Raw genomic sequence first — 22,004 nt, 5'->3', positions numbered from 1 at the left:
CAGATTGATGAATTACCTTGGAGTCATGGCTGGCTGAACGCGTAGTTTCACAGGCTGGGAATTGTACGGTGAACCTGGCCTTCCTAGAGACCATTTGGTTATAAAGACCTCTTGCTTTCTCGTTCAAAACTGGCATCAGCTTGGTCATCCAGACTATATTCTGGAAAAGTGATTCGACTTACACGAAAACTCCAGTGTGTGCTCTGTCAATTCCACCAACTATGAAGATCAACAACAAGTACACCACTACCCCCAGGCACGAAGAATACTACGTCAAGGGTGCTACTGGGGGTAAGGACCCTAACGGCGAGATTCCCGCGCGTCGGAACATTCATGATTTGTACAAAAGCTATCCAAATCAGTGGCAATTGTACCTCCTTGCGCTGAGGAAGTGGTATGACCAGCCGGCCGACCAGCTCAAGTCGTACTTCCAGATTGCGGGTAGGTACAAATACATGCGACATGAGTGAGAGAACGCTGACCTTCCGCGTCAGGTATCCACGGCATGCCATACCGGCCATGGAACGAGGACCCGACGCAGAAAATTGGATCGGGCCAGACCATTGGGTATTGCACCCATACAACGGTTTTGTTCCCGAGCTGGCACCGGCCGTACCTGGTATTGTATGAGGTAAGTCTCTAGACATGTCCCACTTTGGACATCCTGGACTGACTCGATTTGCAGCAACGCATGCAGGAAGTCATGAGAGAATCAATCCTCCCTGGTATTCCCGCGTCGGAGCGAGACAAGTGGGAGAAGGAAATTGACCTGTTCCGTATTCCGTACTGGGACTGGGCCAAGCCTACTCCGCCGGTTGGCGGCATGTCCAAAGAAGAAGAAAGAAAAGTTGCCCAGGCGTGGCTCCCACCAAGCAGCTGGAAACAGACAGTCGACATCACTATTCCCGGCCACCAGGGAAGCATCGACAATCCCCTTTACACCTTCGTGGTTCCTGGCGGGAAAAGGATGGCCGACTATGGAGTGGGTAACATTAAAACTGATGACCCTGACTTTGTTCCGGTTCGTTTGTCCCCACATAATTACCAAGGTCCCTTCCTCACACGAATCAGTATGGCGAAAGTGCAGGGTTGAGCCGGTGCCCGGAATACAAGTACTTCAACCGGGTCACATACGACGACCCTGACGACGGATACGATGGCCCTCAGTTTACTGCACAGGGCGAGGAAACTAAAGAGTACAAAGAATCCCAGCAGTACAAAAAGGAGCACCAGGACTACCTCACTAAATATCTCGCAACTCTTGATCCTAAGAGGGAAGTCAAGGACACTGCGGACTGGCCCAAGAAATGGAGAGACGGGGAGATCCGTAACGAGATGGTCTACACCTATTTTCAGACCTTGCCATGGGCAACGTTGCTTCCGCCAACTAATAAAAAGGAAGACCAGGAGAAGTTTACAAAATTCAATAAGAATCACCGAGCCGCCGAGAACATCTACCGCTTGTTTTCCTATACAGCGAATTATGACAACTTTGCCACTGCCGGCGGCATTCCAGACATTAGCGGTGGGAAGCTGCCCGAGGGCCAGTGGTACCAGAGTCTGGAGCAGATTCATAACAGTGTACACTGGTGGGTTGGCGGCGTAAACAACGGACACATGGCCCAGGTGCCTGTGGCCTCCTTGTGAGTTTTATCTGGACCATCTATGAGTAATATCCTCCTAACCGCTTTACAGTGACCCGTTCTTTTGGCTGCATCACGCGTGAGTATCGCCACTGTGTTCCTGATGGAACAGATGTTTGGACTTGGGCCTTCGCTGACTTGGAGTCCAGCAACATTGAACGGTTCTACTGCTTGTGGCAGTTCTTGCACCCGGAGGAGTGGTTCGTGAAACGACATGAACCCATGGCTGACACAACTGGAGCTCTTATCGATGAGCAAGGAAATCATGTCCAGGACAAGGAAAAGGCCGCCAAGAGATGGATCGGTCCAGAAACGGAGCTGCACCCATTCAAGAAGGACGCAACTACGTACTTGACCTCGGATCTTGTGCGACACCACAACAATTTTAACTACACCTACCCCGAACTGCAGAAGAGAGGGCGCAGCGATGGGCAGATCAAACAGGACGTTTGGGCCGAAATTAACGAAACCTACTCCCCCTACCGGAAGGAGCTCCTGGGCAACGACCGTGATGAAGACATGGAAGTCGTGGTTAATATTGAATACAACAAGTATGTCTCACTCCCTTTCTCCTTGATATGCCCTCCGGCCTCTTCCTCACATGGTCTTAAGGTACCTCTTCCATGGCAAACCATACGCCATCAAACTGTACCTCATGCGTGGCGACAAGAAGGATCCATCCAATGAGGAGATTTCCGAGATGTTCAATTTTAGTGCGCCTGGCGTCGTGGCCGGAAAGGTTGTCTGCTCCAACTGCGTCAGACAGGAGCAGTCTGAGATGAAGTGTCGCGCCCAGATGACGATCACCCATCTTAAACCCTATTTCCAGATGATCGATCCCCGACTAAACATCAACGACGGAAAGGCAATTGAAACATTCCTGAAGAAGCGCCTCTATTCTATTATCTGGGCTGTTAGTTTCCCATTCTTCTTCCAAGTACAAGGGCGTAAATAACTAACGACTTTTAACAGACATCTGGCCGTCCCCTAGGATGCCAGCTTGGCGATAACAGCGAGAAAGATCCCATCCGCATTTCCGTGGCAGCCACTACGGCCACTTATAACAAGGATCCCACCAAACAGACCACGTTCAATCCTTTCAAGACATTCGAGTCGCTCGCGGGTTCCATCGCCGATCTATTGGTCGTCCCTCCCGGTGCTCTTATCTTGTCTGTGACTGGCAGCGCCATTGGCGTGTTGAATGCTTCCGGTGAGGTAGTGGACTTTACTGGCAAAATTGTGAGCAAATCTCTGGGAGACCTCACGGGCATTGTGAACAAGGACTTTGGTGATATGGTGGAAGCTTTTGGTGGTTCCTTGACCACCCTGGCTACCGGCGTCACCGGTGGTACTGCTGGAATCCTTGGAGGTATAACAAGCGCGGACTCTTCAAAGAAGAACGATGACAAGGGCTCTGGTGGTCGTGGCGGCGGCATTTTCGGGGGCGGCGGTTTATTCTAAATGCGGCGCCATTCTCTTTTCTTTCATATTGTACGTTAGTTAAGCTAATCAGACTGTCAAATTCAATAATTTTTCGGTTTTCTTCCCCTCAGAACCAAATGGCGTAGCTTCCCACTTAAGTATTTGGAGCAGGAAAAGCCCGCCACAATGCGTTTCTCACCAGAGGTCCTCCGTCTCCGAAGTCTACTCAGAAGTTTATCATGACGATGCGTTCATTCTGAATCTATCAATTTGAAAAGAATTTAATCGTTGCGGGGTAGACGTAATGGTTTGCCGCAGGGGACTTCATTTTGACGGAAGGGCCAAGAAAACGAGGCTGCGCAAGCTACGATCTAGAAGAACGCGAATAGCATGAGCGGATATCTGCCCGACAGCTTCCAGTCTACCACATCGAAAGTACTAAGTTACATCAAGTCACTTAGGGAGTGTACAGTATCATTCTCTCTCTCTAACGGGTAATTCATGGCCAGGACCAGAGCCACCCCAGGGTCGCAGGGATTTGGTCTCGTAGATAGAGGTTAAAGAAGATCTGCTTAATCAGAATCCACACTTGAAACTCCTCCAACATCTCTGGTTGAGCCAAAAGAAGGTAGGGAAGTTGGGGACTTTTTGAAGTTCATAATTTCGGCGACAGTGATCGATTTTCGGCGACAGCTAAACCTATTTTGGAATAGTGCCAAGTTAAACCTCTTTTGGTCATTAGTGTAACTTTCTTACTCTTTGATCAGAGATGCATTTTCTGACCTATCGAATCTTGTGTCCTCAATTAGTGCCGCGAACTTATTCATTGCAGCCCCTATTTCCATCCGCCCTGTTGACCATGCCTTGCAGGGGTGAATCCAGCGCTTCTCATCCCCACGTGCGATCGACCGCTGAGGAGCCAAGTTTAACATGACATTACTAGCCACAGGTCCTAATATTCGAAAGCGTGGCCGACCACGAAAATACCCATCCGTGGAGCAGAGGCGCGAGGCTCGCACGATTCAACGACGGCATCAGCGACGGCGACAGTCCGCCAGGGCTGCCGAGGCTGCCAACTATGCGTCTCAAATCGGTCCGTACTGTGCCAATCTCGCTCGCGTACCCGCCGAGCCTGTTGCTGGGCTTGTTCTTCCTACCACTCCCTCTTCTGCCCTTCCCCGAGAGGAACCCACGCTGCCTGGAGACATTCAGCCGCTCTCGCTTCCTCTGAGCCCCACACCAACTGCAGTCATTGAACCTGGAAGTGCCGCTCTCCCTCGATCTCTGTCCGCCGACCCGACCTTTATTTTGCCAGATAGCATACCTGTGAACGCAAATCCAGATCATCATCCGCTAGATCCCTCACGGACTAGCGAATCATCGCCCGCGGCACTGATCAGCGAGGATAACGAAGAATCTCCGATCCGATCCCCTAACCAGTCCGGCTGTGATCATACACGTATTCTGAGCGACACGAATGACGTGTGGCCTGATGTGGACGTGCCAGATCCTGACATCATCGTCGATTCGGATACCGAGCTAGAGAGTCCAACTCCAGACCAAGAAACGAAAAGTACCGGAGCGCTACTCGCGGAACAGCTCCTCCGGTCTCCCGAGTGCTGCATTGATTGCCATACGCGATATAAGCACGAGCGGAACCCAGTCGGATCACCGAGCCACGGTCTGAACGAGGTCTTCAGCTGGCCCTGTCCCGACGTCCTCAGCACTACCAGACTGGCCAGGTCTGGTGACCAATTGATCGAGGACTGGCCACCAGAACAGCGTGAAAAAGTCTTCTGCGGAACCGATGCGGGACAACCCAGCAGCGTGCCTGCTATCTGCTTGGCCCGGGGAGAACAGAAGTTAGGGCCAGCAGCCGTCCACTTCGATATTGACAGTGTCTTAGCTCATGTAACCAGTCCAGCTGTCTGTTCCCAAGGCCTCTACTGGTATCCTGTTCAGCGGCCGGTCTCGGACCTCCAGTCGGATCTTCACTTAGATCCACTCCCGGTTCAGTTCACAGATGGCCACGGTCACCTACATTGCGTCTCAGTACCGCTACATCGCGTTAAGCACTACACGTTTGCCCGGGTGTCGGGATTCGAGGATGCATCGATCTACGCCCTGTTCCCTAGACTCCATCAGCCCCAGCAGAAGTCTAGCCGACTACCAGATGATCAGTTTCGGGTCTGGATAGACGATATCCTCCTCCCAGCGGTCCATCAATACTACTCCGATGCCCGGCTACAGCATTTCCCTTCCAGTTTCAGTCATAGCAACTCAAACTCATGGGCGGCGTGGGCGGAGGGCCGATCGATCCAGACACAGTCCCGTCAACAGCTACTCAGCTACTTTCTGCCCCCCGAGCACCTAGATCATATCTGGCAGGCTGTTCATCAAATTATTCGAGCAAAGGGGCTAGACGAATTCCAGGGGGTTCGTCTTTTCCTGAGTGCTAAGAACCTGAAGCTCCGTACACAGTCCGCGACCTGGTCCGATATGCAACATCGGTTTCAACAGTTATGGAGCAGCACTGCCAACCAGAGTTATATTCACGAGGTCTTCTTTGATATTGGGAAGGAAACATGTCCTATTGCCCCCGATTCTGGCCAGCCCATTCGGGGGCAAACTCTGCTCTGGAAACAATGCTGTCTAGACAAGCTTCTCCGCTCCCCGCTAGTCCAGAACCCGGGGAAGACAATATTTTATCCTTTCTCGTTTCTCCGAGATACAGGGTCCTTGACGATCCAAACCCGGACTAGATCTCACCTCCGTAAGACCGGGCTCCTTTACAGCCAGTTCTACAACTCGGTCAAAGAGATCTTTGCGGCTGGAAATCAGTACCCCTTCAGTAATCCACTGTTAGAGGCTCTAGCCCTGGACCACGAGTCATATCAAACTTGGCAGCATATCGGGAAAGGTTTTCATGACCGAAACACCCTCCATCGCGCGTACATCCACAGCAAGTCCCGGTGTGCCACTGCAATCGATGCATCTATTGGAAAATCTTTTGGGACCCGGGAAGAGCATCGGGTGCGCGAAGACCTCCTGATCCAAATTAATCAGGAATTTCAGCGACGCCGCGCGACTCAACGGGTGGTTCAAAATCCATCAAGTCAACCATTCTATATCCATTCCACTGCGACCATCCTTAAATGGGTCCGGTGGAACATAAATCGGCTATGTGCGGGATTCGAGTTAACAAATAGTCTGCAGCGCCATTCTATGGTGTCCTGGGATCGCACCCAGGTAATGATCCTGTTCCTCCGCTGTCTCCGACGGGCATTTGGCGGAGGCGGGAACCGGTTAGAGCAAAGCCGGGCGTGTTGGCAAGACGTGAAAGAAGTTCCGGGGTCCAATGGCCAGATTCAGTATCGGGAGGGCATTGGACTGGGAACCACTATTCAACGCCACGGCTATGGCTGGTTCCTTAACAAGATCCACTGGGATACTATGGGTTTCCGCCCAGCCCATCGTCTCCACATGGACCTCCACACACCAGCGGTCATGGCCCAGTTTCGAGTCAATTACGAGCGCGTCCGCAAATACCAGAATGATTTTCTTCTACTCGAGGATTATTTTCTGTATATAATTCAGTATCAGCGAGACCATACCGCGTCTACTGCGCTGCTCTCCCTCCTCATTGACTTCTGTCTGCGCGCCTTTCGGAAAGATATTCTGACTGTCTTGCAGGCGGGCATACGCCCTGAATTTCAGAGCATTGCAGAGACTGGGCAGGTAGCGCTCAGCAAGCCCTCCCTACAACGGGTATTAAAAGATACACACTGGCCTCCTGCCATCCTGACTGGCAGTCGTTGTGGCATTAGGCGTGTTGATCATTTATTTGCTTGGCTATGGGGGCTGCATCCTGACGAGTATAGCCGCCTGCACTGGGCTCATAAACCATATCGTACACTGTACCGCCGCTGTGTGATCAAGATCCAAGAAATTTATGGTGAGGAAATAGCCACTTCCTGGCAAGCATGCCTGAAACATCGCTTTCTCAGCACGCATTGGATGCTGCCGTACCCAGACCAACAGACCTTGTTCAGCCGGGACAAGCACCAACGGTATCGCTGGTGGTCGAGCTGGAATGAAGAACTGATACGGAATTCGCTCCCGGCATGCGTATCTAGGTGCCCAATCATTCCCACTACGCAATATGGACATTTACCTCAACATGGCTGGATATCATTCGCCCAGGCAATGCCCTTGGATATCGAACTGCCGCCCATCCCAGGCAATATCGAAGCATTCCTCAAGATGGTTCCCTCCAAACTAGTAGATCTCGGGGCGATTCTCCCCGCCGTTGTCACTATGACCATGGGGCCTCAATCTGGCCACGACTATCAGTTGCGTCCAAGCTCCCTCCGGAACCCTATCACAAGCTCGTCTGGGAAGATGGAGGTCAATGGACCTTCTACTGTCCCCTGCCGGTGGGCTGATTTCCTTGGCCAACTTTATAGTAAACAGTCAGGAACTTGTCTGGCCCAACCTGAACCCCCCGCAGAGGTCAATTCTCCCAACAAACAACCGCACAACGGTGTTTCGAAGAATAACGACTGCACGTTAATTTCCTCTTTTTGGCCGCATTTTGATGGATCCAGTGTTTGTGACCACTGGCCAACGATTCCCCAATCTTGGTCTGCCCGACCGGCCGACCGAGCAAACTTCGAAATACGGGCATCCACCTTCAGTAATCGGAATTATTTTTTCCAGGGGGCTACTGAAGGGACCGGTAGAGTATACCGTGATCAGTGGATCTATGAGCATTTATCCCAAAGGCATTACGAATCTGTGGCTCCCACTCTGAGGCCAAGGCCGGGGCAGCCAGGGTATCGGAATTTACAGAGCAATCATCAAGGAAAGAGAGGGCGGCCACGTATCTATTCTAGTGACGAGACCAGGCGCCTGGAAAACATAAGGAAAAATCGAATCAGAAGGCAGGCAGTTGCTGCCGCTGCCCGGGAGGCCTATTTCCATTCAGTATATAACTAAAAGCTGGTGAATACATATTGTCGTTACATCACGGATTTACTCTTCCAGGTCGCTTTTAGTAGCAACCAGATACATGACACTCTTGCTTGAACCTATACATCTTCCAATACAATCCTATACTCTAGAGGGTGTTCCACCCGGGGCCCGCTCGACTTCTTCGCCCTCTGATTGGTCCCCCGTGCGTGCTCCCGGCGCCCTCGGTGCGTGCCCGGAGGGCCCGCGCCCCATCAGATTCGCGCAGTCCGCGACCGCCGACCGCAGCGGGACCCCACCCCATGGGCGTAAATTCAATGTGCCGTAGGGTTTCTAGGGTTTTAGGGTTGCCGTCGTAAAATGGGTTTCGGGGCCCATTGTGTTGACATTTTTGCTGACAAAGATACCCCAAATTTGAATATGTTGTAAAAGCAATTCGGTTTGATAGTCAGATCAAATTTGAGGCCAATCCATATTGATATAAGCTTGGTTTCTGGGGTTCGAAAACGCCCGATGTTTTTGCAGGAGCGCGCATCACCCGCCGACCGTGGTCCATCCGCCGTACTCCGAAAATCACCCCCATCAGGTTTAGTTCACAGGACTAGTTTTTCGTCGAGATGTCAGAGGTTAATTGCCAGAGGATTGATTGATATCCCATATTTTAAGAGCATCATAGCCCCCATCAAATTCGCGAAATCCGCAACCGCCGACCGCAGCGACCCTGCCGGGCACAGCCATAGACTATTCACGATTCATTCGGCCAAGGATTGCTATATGATGCAGTTGGAGAATCATCCACACTCCGGTCGCACGATCGTACCAGACCTAAGCTTCACCACACCGAATTATCACATTTAGAGTATAGATGTGTATCCCCGTCTTTACAGTATATGTATTGAAGAGGGGAACGCTCGATGGCAGCACGCGCTGGGACGTGCGGGTCGATTCAGCAGAAAGACCACCACAAAACACACGCGTATGTAGGGGTCAGGTCGGGGAGGTGTAAGAAGGTGTATTCGAGAACTGGCTATCCGGCCACCGTATACTGCCGGCTATGTCACATAGTCTGGATGGCACCCATGTAGTAGGGGGAGGGGGTCTCCCCACTACAATATATATCTTTACACTGTCAAGCCCAGTTTGCCGGGTGCATTGGGCTCATATGTGATCTGCCCAGATCGACGTGTTCCTGATAATTCCGAGGCCATATCTGATTTGATTCCCCAACTATTGATCTCTCGATGTCGCTATTTGTTGCATTGCGCTGGAATATCTAGATCGGTCAGCCAGACCTCCGGCAGTCCCGCACCCGCGTGTCAGATCCCGGAGGTACTCTCCGGGATGACCTATCACATCGGCCCCAGTGCCGTTCAACCCCTATTCCCTGCCTCCCTAGATCAAGTTCTTTGAATCTACACCTTGTGTTTTTCTATATCGACCTCACTCACCGCTGCCTTCTCCACTAGCGCTCTCACCATGGACGCCATCGGGGTATTCTTCACATATAATGCCACATATCGGTTATGGATCTGCAAGACCTGTCAATATGTGGTGGATGTCAAAACCATGATTGCCCACCTAGGCGCAAAGCACCGACAACACCCTATGGCCCGCACTGGCGACCAACGGGCAGCTATTCATGCTGAAGCCATGAAGGCGAACCCATGGAACCCTGACACGGAGCCATTCACCCCACCACCCCCTGACTCCCGGCCAATTCCTGGATTAACGGTCCATCGTGGCTACCGCTGTCCCGCCGACGGCTGTCGATACGCGTGCCGCACCCGAAGCACTATGGGCAAACATCGTGGAGATAAGCATCGCGATGCTGTCTACCCCCGGGGGAGGCCACCAGTCGACCCAGATGACGATATACTCCGACTCCGGGCCCTGGAGCCGGTGTACTGCCAGCGATTGCATCCATATGGGCCGCATAGTGTCTACTTCGCTGTCACGCCCAATCCGGCGGAGCTGGCGGACCCCAAGGCCCCGGCCCCGGAACTCGATGAAGCTGCATATATCCGATCCCAGGTGGACTTGGCGCTCCTCCGATCTGATGGGATCGCGGATGCAGAAGACCAGATGGCGCCAACGGACGAGAATGCCACCGACACGTCCCCGTGGCTGGAGCTCACCCGATGGCCTGAGTATGTTCGAGGGCATGCGTTCCGGGACATCGCCCAACTTGCCTCCCACCCGGACCCCATGACCGAGCCAACCTTGGTCGCGATTGGCCTGAGCGTGAAAAGACTCATCGATCGGGCATTTGAGTCGATCGTCTCTCATCGTATCAACGAGTTTGACCAAGTGCGCATCAACAGCTTTGTCCAGAAACCCGGTATCTGGCAGCGCCCCATCCAGATCAAGCTCCGGCCCAAGACGTATCATGGCTACTGCCGGACCTGGGTCCGTCTCCTGAGTTTTGCGTATCGCACGAGTCAGCCCGACCAGCAGCTCCAGCTTCGCCACCAGTTCACCACCTCCCAGCTCAGCGCCATTGACGACATCCAAGGCTCCCTCCAGCGGCTGTTTCATGCGAGGGACCCCGGTTCTATGCAGGACGCCAACGTCGATCCAGGTCTCCCGCCCCGCGACCAGACTCAGACACCCACCAGCCAGGCCATGAAGGATCTTGACCAAGCCTGCCTGGACCTGTCTCTCGCGCTCCTAGACCATGAGATCCGTGGCGATTTCTTTGAGAGCCCTGTGGTTGCCTTCATGGCAGCGCTAGGTGTTGATAGCAAGAACCAGACTTACTTCGAGCCTGGCAGCTATACCACATACCTGTCCGCCTTGGTGAAGATCTCCCAGATGCTCGTCACCCAGCAGGCAGTCGATCTGGCCGATCGGAACGAGGTCAAGCACCCTGGCGATGCGCTTGAAGAGATGCAAGAACGTTTCCTGATGTATGGCGTCCGATATCCATTCAGCTGGATCGCCCGTCTCCGCACCTATGGCAAGAAAGTGCAGAATACATCCACCAGCCTTGGATTTCTCATCTGGAGTGGTGATCAGCAGTCACTCCACTACCGGGATCTCCAGCTTACTATGGATTCCCTGGCCGCCTTTATCCGCACGCAAGTGGAGCTTGCCCAATATGAGCTTGAGAGACTCTTCCTGCTTAATGAAGGTGAAGCACGCGCTGGTACGATCCCAGAGCTGCCCCTGCACCAGCTCACTGATGATCCAGTCAACAACCAGCGTGGGTGGAACTTCCTGAAGCATAGGAAAAACCGCCAGCTTCTCTCCACGCGTGGTGACAGATGGATGCTGGACCGCATTATGGCCACCGAGGCCCTTCGCAAGGACTTTGTTGAGGTCGGCCCAGCCACCAGGACTGAAGTTCGTCCGGCTGTGAAGTGGAATAAAGCTCTCCTCCTGGAATATCTTAACTGGGTCGATGAGTTCTTACAACGGCTGCTACTGCTGGTCCACATGACTTCCGGCCAACCCGCGCGTGCCACTGAACTGATCTCGATTCGGTATTGCAACACCCCGGAAGGGAGACATCGCAACGTCTTCGTGGAACATGGACTGGTCTGCATTGTCACTAGCTACCATAAATCCAAGAGCGTCACCAACTCCATGAAGATCATCCACCGATACCTGCCACGAGTGGTGAGCGAGCTTGTGGTGTACTATCTTTGGCTGATCCAACCATTCGCAGAGCAAGCCGCTATGTTTGCCTGCCAAAGCAATACCCGGATGCGGTCGCCGTATTTCTGGCCGAAGGGGAGGGGGCATTGGGATGCGAAACGTCTTGGAGCGGTGTTGAGATCACAAGGGGAGGCCCATCTGCAGACCAAGCTGCATGTGCTTAACTGGCGCCATGCAGCGATCGGTATTTCTCGCGTCCACCTGAAATGTGGTGGATTCAAGCGCGACTATGGGCCAGATGACCCGATTGTGGATGAACAGGCCGCGCATGGGTCCTGGATGGCCGGAACTACTTATGCACGTGGCTTGAAGGAGGCGCCCGGAGTTATTGAGGCGAAGCGGATCCGGTTTCGGGCAATCAGTTCTGAATGGCATAAACTGCTGGGTTTCGACGCTCCAAGAGGTCAGAAAAGGCGTTATGGTCAGCTCAGCGATAAAGAAAAGGTGCTATCTGCACAGAAACGCCGAAAAGAGTATATCACTATTGACTATAGTGATGATGAAAGCTACTAATATAGAACTGCGAGGTAGATGGCTAGTTAGAGCTAGGAAACCATGCGGTAGAAGCCGACCTGACCTTGCATCACCACCACATCCTTCGAGGCTAATTCTTGGGATTCTAGTACAATTAATACCGTATACTTTGATCGTTTTATCACAATTTTGATTCCTTGTGTGGTTCATGTAGTATAATGCGTTGAAGTTGGGCTTGGGCGAGTTCGTTGAACTGGATTACTTAATCACGGAACCCCATGTTTGTCCTCAAATTAAGCCCGTTTCGCGTTAAATACTCAAAACGAAACTCTTTTGCATGATGACTAACACACCAAGGCCATTGGAACAAATGTATCCTTAATGTGATAGATCTGAAGATAAAGCTGACAGACATCCTCATAGCCCCAATTCTGTCGAAGGTTGGTGACCGGGAACCACGCTAACCCGGTCAGGCCTAGTTCCCGCACCCCGGAGATAAAGTTGATTTAGCGCCATATCCAAACCGACTTCAATCTATACAATCCAATCCACGCTTTTCAACCGCCCGAACCGCAACGCAACGCAACGCAACGCACAGGGGGTAGACCAGCTGGAGGCCATTGGAGAGCAGCCTCGGCCATCAGGGTTGCTCGAATGGGCCCGAGTCGAGCTAAAATTAGGGTTTTTAGGAGGGGAAAATTCGAGTGGCACTGGGTCGCGCAGAACGTTCAAAGCCCCGGTCGCGCATATAAATAGGGTCGCAGGGATCCCAAAAATCAGTATGTTTTATGTTGGAGTTATGTTCATAACATAATTGAAGTTGAGCGCGATCGGAGCATGTTGAGGGTGGTTTTGCGATCGTGAAAATGTGGGCGATGTTTTGATGGGGTAACCGCCACCCGCCGGTCGCGACCAGTCACCACGACCATCGCCGGCCACCACCCCATTCAGGTTAGCGACCAAATTGGCTTTTGCGATTGCAAATTTCAGGGGTCGATTCCGATATCCCGCCGCATCATCCCATTTGATTTTGAGCCCGATCCCAGGAGGTCGCGGTGTCACCATTCCCCCGCATCTACAACATCAACCCGTATAGATATTTGCAGATCCACCATGGGCCGCGCATACCATGCCCGCGACATTTTTTGCGTCAACCCCGCGTTCCAGGTGTTGATTTGCCAGAAATGCCAATGTGCAGTACGACCAGGACAGGTCAAGGCCCATTTAATCAGTACCGCTCATCGCATTCCCATGGGGTGGGCCCAGCACATTCACAGCGTCATTCAGCAGTGGGATCACATCGACGAGCAGCCCCAGGTCGACCGTTGGCCCCATCAGATGGACGAGCCCATCCCCGAGTTACCCGTTTATCAGGATGGACTCATATGTCGGTTCTGCGACCAATACACATGTCGTCAGATCGATGTGATGAAGAAACATTGGGGCAAGGCCCATGACTATCGTGTGTATGAGGGCCGTGGTCGCCCCACGCCCACCCAGATTCGAGCCATCCAGGGCCGCATTGAAGCCCACTGCTGGACCGTTTCATGCCAACGGTTGTTTAAGCAAGGGCCCGGGTCCCATTATATTTGCGTGGGACAGCCCGACCCCGCAGTGCCCGTGAATCCCGTTCCCGACGCCGATGCCATCCGCCGGTTATTGCACACCGTGTCGGAGTATCAGCAGGAAGACCAACAGGCCCAGGACACCATCATCCAGGCCGGCGATTTAGACGAAGCCACGCCATGGTTGAATCGGACGGGATGGGTGCGGTATTTACAAGGGATCCCCCGCAAGCCATTGGTCGAGAGCACCCGGCGCCCCAAGGAAAATATCGAGGGACCGGAGCGCGCCGCATTCGTGATTTGGCAGGCCATTGAACGATTAGCGCATGTGAGCCAGGAGATTGCCAAGGCGTGTGGTCATTTATTGCGGATCGAAGTCGTCCGCACCACCAAGGACGAGAGCCCGCACAAGCCATTGTTGGCATATTTGGATGCCGCCGCCATTGCAAAGCATGTGGCGCCGTGGCAGCACATTTTGATGTTTTTTGCGCGGACCCAGGTACGTTGTGTTCAGTGAGGGTGTGCCCAGAGCATCGTGTGGGTATGCCAATGCTCCCGTCCACCGGCGGAGAGATATATTGCCGCGTTGTGGATATTCCACCGGGGTGACCAGCCCGGCCCGACCCGCACCAGTCGACAACCCAATTCCCACCACAACCCATGTCCATTCCGGACCGACCATATTAACCAGCACAGATCGAACACGATTGGGAGTCCCCCCAATATTCATTCACCGAGCGCCAGCAGCAGTCGTGGGACACCGTGTGGCATCATGCGCAAGCCCGTGCCGGTAGCCCCGAGCCCGGCGACGAGGAGGACGAGCCCGAGCCGTTTGAGATCCGCCCCATCGAGAATGCATTGCTGAATTTTTGCATCGATTTGTTACGCCAGGAGATCCGGAACGATGAATACGGGTGTGCCATGGTTTGTGCCACGGCCGTCATCGGTTACAGTGAGGTCGGTTGGGCCACCCCCCAGAGTTTCCCACCGCAGATATCCAGTTTGATCAAGATCACGCGGTTTTTCATTTTACACAAAGCGTTGCGGTTGGACCCGAATTCGGAGGAGATCCGCCGTCGATTGGCCGGGCGGCAGGACCACCAGTGGGTCGAGGGCGATATGATCGAGTTTGACGACGCATATTCATACGAGGACGAGGGATACACGAGCGCCCCGTCCACCCCCATGGCCATGCGGAGTTCCCCACCCCCGACCCGCGACGACATGATCGGGCCATTCACGCAGGAGCAGCGCCGGCACCCCACGCGCACGTTCGCCAAATGGGTCAAGTATTTGGTGGATTTGTTCATGGTCCGTGGCACCAACGGTCCCGTCCAGTGGTGGATGGATTTGCGCACGTACGGCAGGACGATCCACATGAACACGCCCACCGAGGGCCACGTGGGGTGGAAGTCGGGCGATGAGTTGTTGTACAAGCAGTTCCATTTCACCATGGGCGATTTCCGCGGATTCGTCCATGGGTTGGTCCACCAGATGCGACAGCGGGTCGTGTCCGAGTTGCTGTTTTGTCATGATCTGGATCAGCCGCCGCCCGCCATCCCGTGGGACGCGTTGTATGATGATGCCACGCAGAGTGCGCCCGGATGGAGCTTTTTGCAGGATTTACGCACCCAGTGGCCCGTCGCCGGGCGGACGTGGTTGCTGAAGCGGGTGAGCCAGGAGCCCAAGTTGCGGCGGCGGTTCATCCAGACCGACGGGAGCGGGTTCCGGATGCCGGCCATCGATCGATTTTTCCGGGTGGTGGCCCAGTTCCGGGAGCAATTGAGTGTCGCCGTGCACGTTTGTGCCGGCCAGCCCAGCCGGGGCCCCGAGTTGATGAGCATCCGCCACCGCAACAGCGAGCGCGAGCGCCGCAACGTGTTCATCGAGGATGGCATGGTCACATTCGTCAGCCGATACCACAAGGGTTTCCACGTGAACAACGACACCAAGGTCATTTTCCGATATGTGCCGCGGGAGATCGGCGAGCTGGTGGTGTGGTATTTGTGGTTGGTGTTGCCGTTCGTCGAGCAGATGCAGTCATACCAGCGGCATGTCCGGGGGGAGCCCGCCACCGTGGGCCGTCGGGCCGAGTATATATGGTCCCCCGACCCCGATCGGCACACCGAATGGAGCGGGGACCGGTTTCGCGCGGTGTTACAACGGGAGACCGCCCATGGATTACGCGGGCAGCGTTTAGGGTTACAGGCGTACCGCGACATCGCCATCGCCATCAGCCGGCGGTATTTACGCCCGAGCAGCCAGTTCAAGAACAACGCCGAGGAGGAAGCCGACGACATCGACGACGACAGCAAGATGGACGACGAGGGCATGCGGGCATTCATCGCCGACATCCAGGCCGCGCATTCCGCCAGCATCGCCGGGATGAACTACGGCCGCATGTTGATGGAGAACCCCAACAGCACGGCGCGGCACCGCGAGTTGTTCCGGGCCGTGAGCCACGATTGGCATCATTTTTTGGAATTCCCGTCCGCCGTGGAGCCGCAGCGCCGCCGAGCCCCGGGGATCACGCGGAAGCCCAACCCGTGGGAAGACGCCGCGGCCGAGGCGCGCATCCAGCGCCGATATGATTTGCATCAGACCAACATGGCCGAGGCGTTCCAGAGCATGATGGGCAGCACCGCGATGGCGTTGCGCGGACCGCAGGGCCCCGTGTTGCAGGCGATCAAGCACGGCGACAGTTGCATCGTGGCCGTGATGCCCACCGGGGGCGGCAAAAGTGCGTTGTTCATGTTGCCCGCGTGGGTGAGTGGCCGGGCCGGATTGACCATCGTCGTCGTGCCATTGACGGCATTACGGAGTGATATGATGGCGCGATGTCGGGATTTGGGCATTGCATGTGCCGCGTGGGATCCCCAGCGTCCGCCGGACGGGGCATCCATTGTGTTGGTCACGCCCGAGGCCACCCCCAACGAGGCATTTGTGAAGTTCGTCAACCGGCAGCGGGTGTCCCAGCGGTTGGACCGCATCGTGATCGACGAGTGCCATGTGGTATTGAGTCGCAACCCGGATTTCCGGCCATTGTTGCAGCAAATGGGCGCGTTGCGGGCCGCGACCACCCAGATGGTGTTGTTGACGGCGACATTGCCCCCCCGCGAGGAGCAGACGTTGTGGGATCGCATGGGGTGGCAGCGGGACCAGGTCAGTCTGCACCGCAGTCCCACCAGCCGGCACAACATCGCGTATCGCGTGCACACCATCCCCGTCGACGACGCATATGACGAGCAGTTCCAGTGGGTGGAGATGCCCCGGGTGATCCGGTTCATCCAGGACCGCATGCGGCGGGCATACCCCGGGCGGGTGATCGTGTATGGCACCGTCCAGTCGCATGTCACGCGGGTGGCCGAGCAGTTGGGGTGCCCGGCATTTTACCGCAACGCGGTCGACAAAGACGGGATGTTGGAAACGTTCCGCCGCCAGCCCGGGGCCGTGATCGTCGCCACCAGTGCGTTGGGCATGGGCATCGACATTCCGGACATCCGCAGTGTGATCCACGTGGGCCAGCCGCGGAACATGTTGGATTATGCGCAGGAGAGTGGCCGGGCGGGTCGGGATGGGCAGCCCAGCGAGGCCATCATCGTGCAAGCCGAGGGCCGGACGATGGGCCGGGAGATCCGTCCGTATTGGATGAACGATGCCCCCGAGGCCGAGCACACGCAGGTGGTCGAATATATGGACCGCGGCGCGATTGGGTGTCGGCGGGTGATATTGGATGCATATTTGGATGGGGAGATTGGCGGATACCAGCGCCAGCGATGCGGGGACACGGTGCCGGAGTCGGTGTGTGATGGACATGGATGCCAGCCCGATTGGGAGGACCACGAGTCGCGGATGGGGTCGTCGTCCCCGGGGGAGGCGGATGCGATGGATGAGGATATTGAGATGGTTGACGGAGATGAAGGCATGCCGGATGACATTGCGCCCCCCGTTGTGTCCGGGCCACCGATCGTTTCCACGCGCATGTCCGAGGTGGCATGCAGCAGTGATAGTGGGAGGATAGTGTCCCAGGTGGCATGCAGCAGCGATGCTGGGAGGATTGTGTCCCAAGTGGCATGCAGCAGTGAGAGTGCGAGGATTGCGTCCCAAGTGGCATGCAGCAGTGAGAGTGAGAGGATTGCGTCCCAAGTGGCATGCAGCAGTGATACTGGGAGTATTGTGTCCCAGGTGCCGTTTATATCACCAGCCGCAGCGAGGACGGCACCAGCAGCAGCGAGGACGGCACCAGCAGCAGCGAGGACAGCAGCAGCAGCAGCAAGGACAGCACCACCCACGACCCCCAGGGTCGAGCCCACATCCATTCCCGCCACCACACCCCGAACCATCCCGACGGACATCCGACACCAATTCCGGCAGCAGGACATTGAGCGCGCCCACATCGCGCAGCGGCATCACGGTCCGGCCGGGCCCCGATTCGACGACGAAGCGTTTTTGGTCAGTGAGGTCGACAAGTGGGTGCATCGGTGTTGGACATGCACGCAGAGGGGATATGATGATGCGCATGAGATGTGGCGTTGTGGGTTTACCGGGGCCGGGGGAGCCAGCAGGGAAACCCAGGCGAATAAGGATTGGATGAAGATGGTCCGCGGGAAGGTCCAGTATGCCAATTATACCGCACATTTCCCGTGTGGCATGCCGCAGCACATATGTCCATTGGGTGATCATCACGCGGACCATAGCGAGGAGGTCCAAAAACGGTGTCGAGGATACCGCACCGTGTTGATTCCGATGGTGGCCATGATGGGCAAGGGGCCGCAGCGAGATGCGGAGGTCACGCAGCGATGGTTCCAGCGATTGGCGTCGCGCGGGGTGGTGGATCCGGAGCGGAATGATGAAGGGTTGATTCAGTATTTCGGACAGCGCGCGCCGGGGACGGCGCAGAAACGGTCGCAATTGACGGAGGAGTTTATTTGGTTACGGCGGGCATATGATGGACGGGAGAGGTGCAGTGATTAGACGTGGGTCATGTTGATGGCATCATGTGGGCGTTTCACAAGGGTTGTTTTACCAGCAGGAATATATGCATGATGATTTTCATATATATATTCCAGTCCATGATTGGCAATCGCCCAGTATCAGTTTCGCAGTCCCAGCAGCGGTTGTAGAATATTGTGCGGCGTCATGCGAGGCCGCGACACCAGCGGGCCCATCCAGTGGTTGATCGATTTGCGTACATACGGCCGGGTCACCGACACGCCCGTGGAAGGCCAGATTGAATGGAAATCCGGGGATGAGTTATGGTAGAAGCAGATCCATTCACCATGGGCGATTTCCGTGGATTCGTGCATGGGTTGGTGGGGAAGACGTGCCCGATATTGGTTGGGCAGTTGATGTTTTGCCCGCCGGGCGCCCGTTATTCCATGGGATCATTTATACGACGACGCCAGCCAGGGTGGAATTTCATCCAGGACCCCCACGCAGTGGCCGGTCAATGGATCGGAGTGGTTGATCCAGCGGGTGTGCCGTGGGCCATTACGCCGGCAGTTCATCACGCCCGAAGGCATTGAGTTTCATATGGGGGAGATCCATCAGTATTTCCGTGTGTTCGTCAATCCGGGAGATGTTGAGCGTGGGCATCCACGTATGTGCCGGGCAACCCAGCCGTGCCCCCGAGTTGTTGAGTATTCGACAGCGAGCGAGAGCGCCGGAATGGGTTCATTGATGATGGGATGGTGATGTTTGTCAGCCGATATCAAAGGGTTCCATATCAACAATGACACCAGGTGATTTGCCGATATTTACCGCGGGAGTTGGGGGAGTTGGTGATATGGTATTTGTGGTTGGTGTTGCCGTTTATCCAGGCCATGCAGTCATTTCAGCGAGGGTTCCGTGGGCAGCCCGCCACCACCGAGCGACGCGCCGATTACATTTGGTCCCCGACCCCGAAAAACAGAAGGAGTGGAGTTCCCCGATTCGGGAGATATTGAAGGCACAAACCCGCACGGGGTTACATGGCACCGCGATCAACATCCAGGCATATCGGGAGATCGCCATTGCCGTCGGCCGGCGGTATGGACGCGGGAGCAGCCAGTTCCGGTCCATCCAGCACGGAGAGAGCCCGATTGTCGCGGTGATGCCCACCGGGGGTGGCAACAGTGTATTATTCATGTGGCCCGTGTGGGTGCGTCGTGGCGGGATGACCATTGTGGGTTTGCCATCGATTGCATTATGATGGGACATGCAGCGCCGGTGCCAGGAGGTGGGGATTTCGTGTGCGGCGTGGGATCGCCAGTGGCCCCCCGATGGAGCGTCCATTATATTAGTCACGCCCGAGAGTGTGCCAAGTCATGAAGTCCGGAGATTCATGGACCGGCAGCGGACGTGGAAGCGGTTGGATCGGATGGTGATCGACGAGTGCCATGTTGTGTTGAGCCAGGACCACGAATTCCGCCCAGTAGTGAAGAAATTCGGCCCGTTACGATCCGCGCAGACGCAGATGATATGTTTAACCGCGACATTGCCCCCAGTGCGGAGCCCGAGTGTTGCCGGCGGATGGGGTGGACCGACGGGGACGTGACATGGCATCGAGGACGTCCCCATCGCCCCCATGTGGCATATCGGGTGCATACCGTGCCCCCCGGCCCAATTCAACAGCAGCCGCAGTGGGTGGATATGCCCGAGGTGATTGCATTCATCCAGGATCGGATCCGTCGCGCGCGGCCCGGCCGGGTGATCATATATGGCACCGCCGTGGCCCATATCACCCGGATGGCCGAGTCATTAGGGTGTGCCGCGTATCACCAGATGACAATCGACCGCGATGGTGTATTGCAAGCATTGCGGGACACGCCCGGCGCCGCCATCACCGCCACCACGCATTGGGCATGGGAATTGATATTCCCGCCATCCGGAGTGTCATTCATTCGGTCAGCCACGCACGATGTTCGATGACGCACAGGAGAGTGGCGGCGCGGGATGCGATGGGCAACCCAGCGAGGCCATGATCATCCAGGCCGACGGTCAAAGGGTTGGACGGGAGCAACGGCCGTTGGATGCAGGGTCATAGTGTGGCGGAGCATGTCGGTGTTGTGGAGTATATGGAGTGCGGTCCACGATTGCCGGCGTGTGGTGTTGGATACATATGTAGACGGGCACATTGATGGATCCCCCCGGCAGCGTTGTGGCGGTATCCACCCGAGTCATTATGTGATGGATGTGCGCCCGAATGGCAGGACCAGGAGCCCGTGATGACCGGGGCCATTCATATTGATCATTCCCCCGGGGGCATTACGGTATATACCAGCCCCATTGCCGCCGGCGTTGAGAATGCCCAGAGGATGCCCGTCATGGCACGACCACCCGAGGTGTGCAGAGTTATGAGGTTTCCATTATGGCCCGTCGGCCCAGCAGCAGCAGCAGTGGCCACAGCAGTGTCAGTTTGAGTTCGCCATTAGCACAAAGTACGCAGCCCATTGTGCGGCGGCATCGAAGAGGCCATCCAGATCCATCATCGTGGGCAGGAAGCGATCATACGAGCATGAGCCCGAGTCACCACATGCCGGCACCACGCATCCACCGCCAGTATCACGGCCGCCAAACCAGATAGGATCCCGATTGCCCATGGCATCGATTCCGGCCGCAGGACATTAAACGTGCCCGTTTATCAGATCGACACCATGGCACGGCATCCCAGCGATTTCAGGACGAGGCATATATGAGCAGGAGGTGGAAGGTTGGTTCCATCGTGGGATGCCGCAATACATATGCCCGCAGGCGGATCACACGACGGAGCATAGTCCGGCGGTACAGGATCGGTGTCAAGGGTTTCGGACGGCATTGATCCCGACAGTGGTGATGATGGTGAAAGGGCCATATGCAATGCGGAGATATCGCCGCGGTGGTTCCAGCGGTGGTTCCAGCGGTTAGCCGCAGGGAGTTCAGAACGTGGAGCAGGACGACGGGGTGTTGATAGGATTTTTGGGACCGATGGCGCCGAATACAGCACGGAAACGGGCGCAGATCACGCAGGAGTTCATTTGGTTGCGGCGGGCATATCAAGGGCGCGACGATGCCGGTAGATGTGGATTCGGGTTGATGTTGACAGCGGTACCACGGTTGGAAGCCATTGATCGATATTCAGCAGGCCACGGAAGTCGATTTTCGAATTCGAATGCCATATGATTTTTTCAGATTTATCAGTAGGGTTTGTTCGATATTGAATCATGGCGATTTCCAGGCGAATGCCATGCACGGCGGAAAGCAGCCCCGATAGCCGTTTTATACCATTCCACAGCAGTAAAGATTGGATTACAAT

General features: G+C 55.3%; 4 protein-coding genes across 4 annotated transcripts; 3 read left to right on the top strand and 1 right to left on the bottom strand.

The window, feature by feature from the left end:
• Nucleotides 1-221: 221 nt before the first annotated feature.
• Nucleotides 222-3,104, top strand: N7532_007613 (tyrosinase family protein; the record flags this gene model as incomplete). Its single annotated transcript, XM_056620105.1, has 8 exons — nt 222-441; nt 495-631; nt 686-1,021; nt 1,072-1,643; nt 1,696-1,722; nt 1,793-2,194; nt 2,256-2,556; nt 2,616-3,104. The coding sequence occupies 8 exons, from the start codon at nt 222-224 to the stop codon at nt 3,102-3,104; spliced, it is 2,484 nt and encodes an 827-aa protein (XP_056470911.1).
• An 891-nt stretch (nt 3,105-3,995) lies between these two features.
• N7532_007612 (uncharacterized protein) lies at nt 3,996-8,122 on the top strand (the record flags this gene model as incomplete). The annotated part of the gene is made up of 2 exons (XM_056620104.1): nt 3,996-7,761; nt 8,112-8,122. The coding sequence occupies 2 exons, from the start codon at nt 3,996-3,998 to the stop codon at nt 8,120-8,122; spliced, it is 3,777 nt and encodes a 1,258-aa protein (XP_056470910.1).
• Nucleotides 8,123-17,766: 9,644 nt separating this feature from the next.
• Nucleotides 17,767-18,706, top strand: N7532_007611 (uncharacterized protein; the record flags this gene model as incomplete). Its single annotated transcript, XM_056620103.1, has 2 exons — nt 17,767-17,813; nt 17,890-18,706. 2 exons carry the CDS (start codon nt 17,767-17,769, stop codon nt 18,704-18,706), a joined length of 864 nt encoding a protein of 287 aa, XP_056470909.1.
• Nucleotides 18,707-21,123: 2,417 nt separating this feature from the next.
• N7532_007610 (uncharacterized protein) lies at nt 21,124-21,312 on the bottom strand (the record flags this gene model as incomplete). Its single annotated transcript, XM_056620102.1, has 1 exon — nt 21,124-21,312. The coding sequence occupies one exon, from the start codon at nt 21,310-21,312 to the stop codon at nt 21,124-21,126; it is 189 nt and encodes a 62-aa protein (XP_056470908.1).
• Nucleotides 21,313-22,004: the final 692 nt, after the last annotated feature.

This window comes from Penicillium argentinense (genome assembly GCF_028826775.1).
Source record: "Penicillium argentinense strain IBT 30761 chromosome Unknown utg000009l_segment0_segment0, whole genome shotgun sequence".
Lineage (NCBI taxonomy): Eukaryota > Fungi > Ascomycota > Eurotiomycetes > Eurotiales > Aspergillaceae > Penicillium > Penicillium argentinense.
This window is presented reverse-complemented; position numbering and strand designations above follow the sequence as displayed.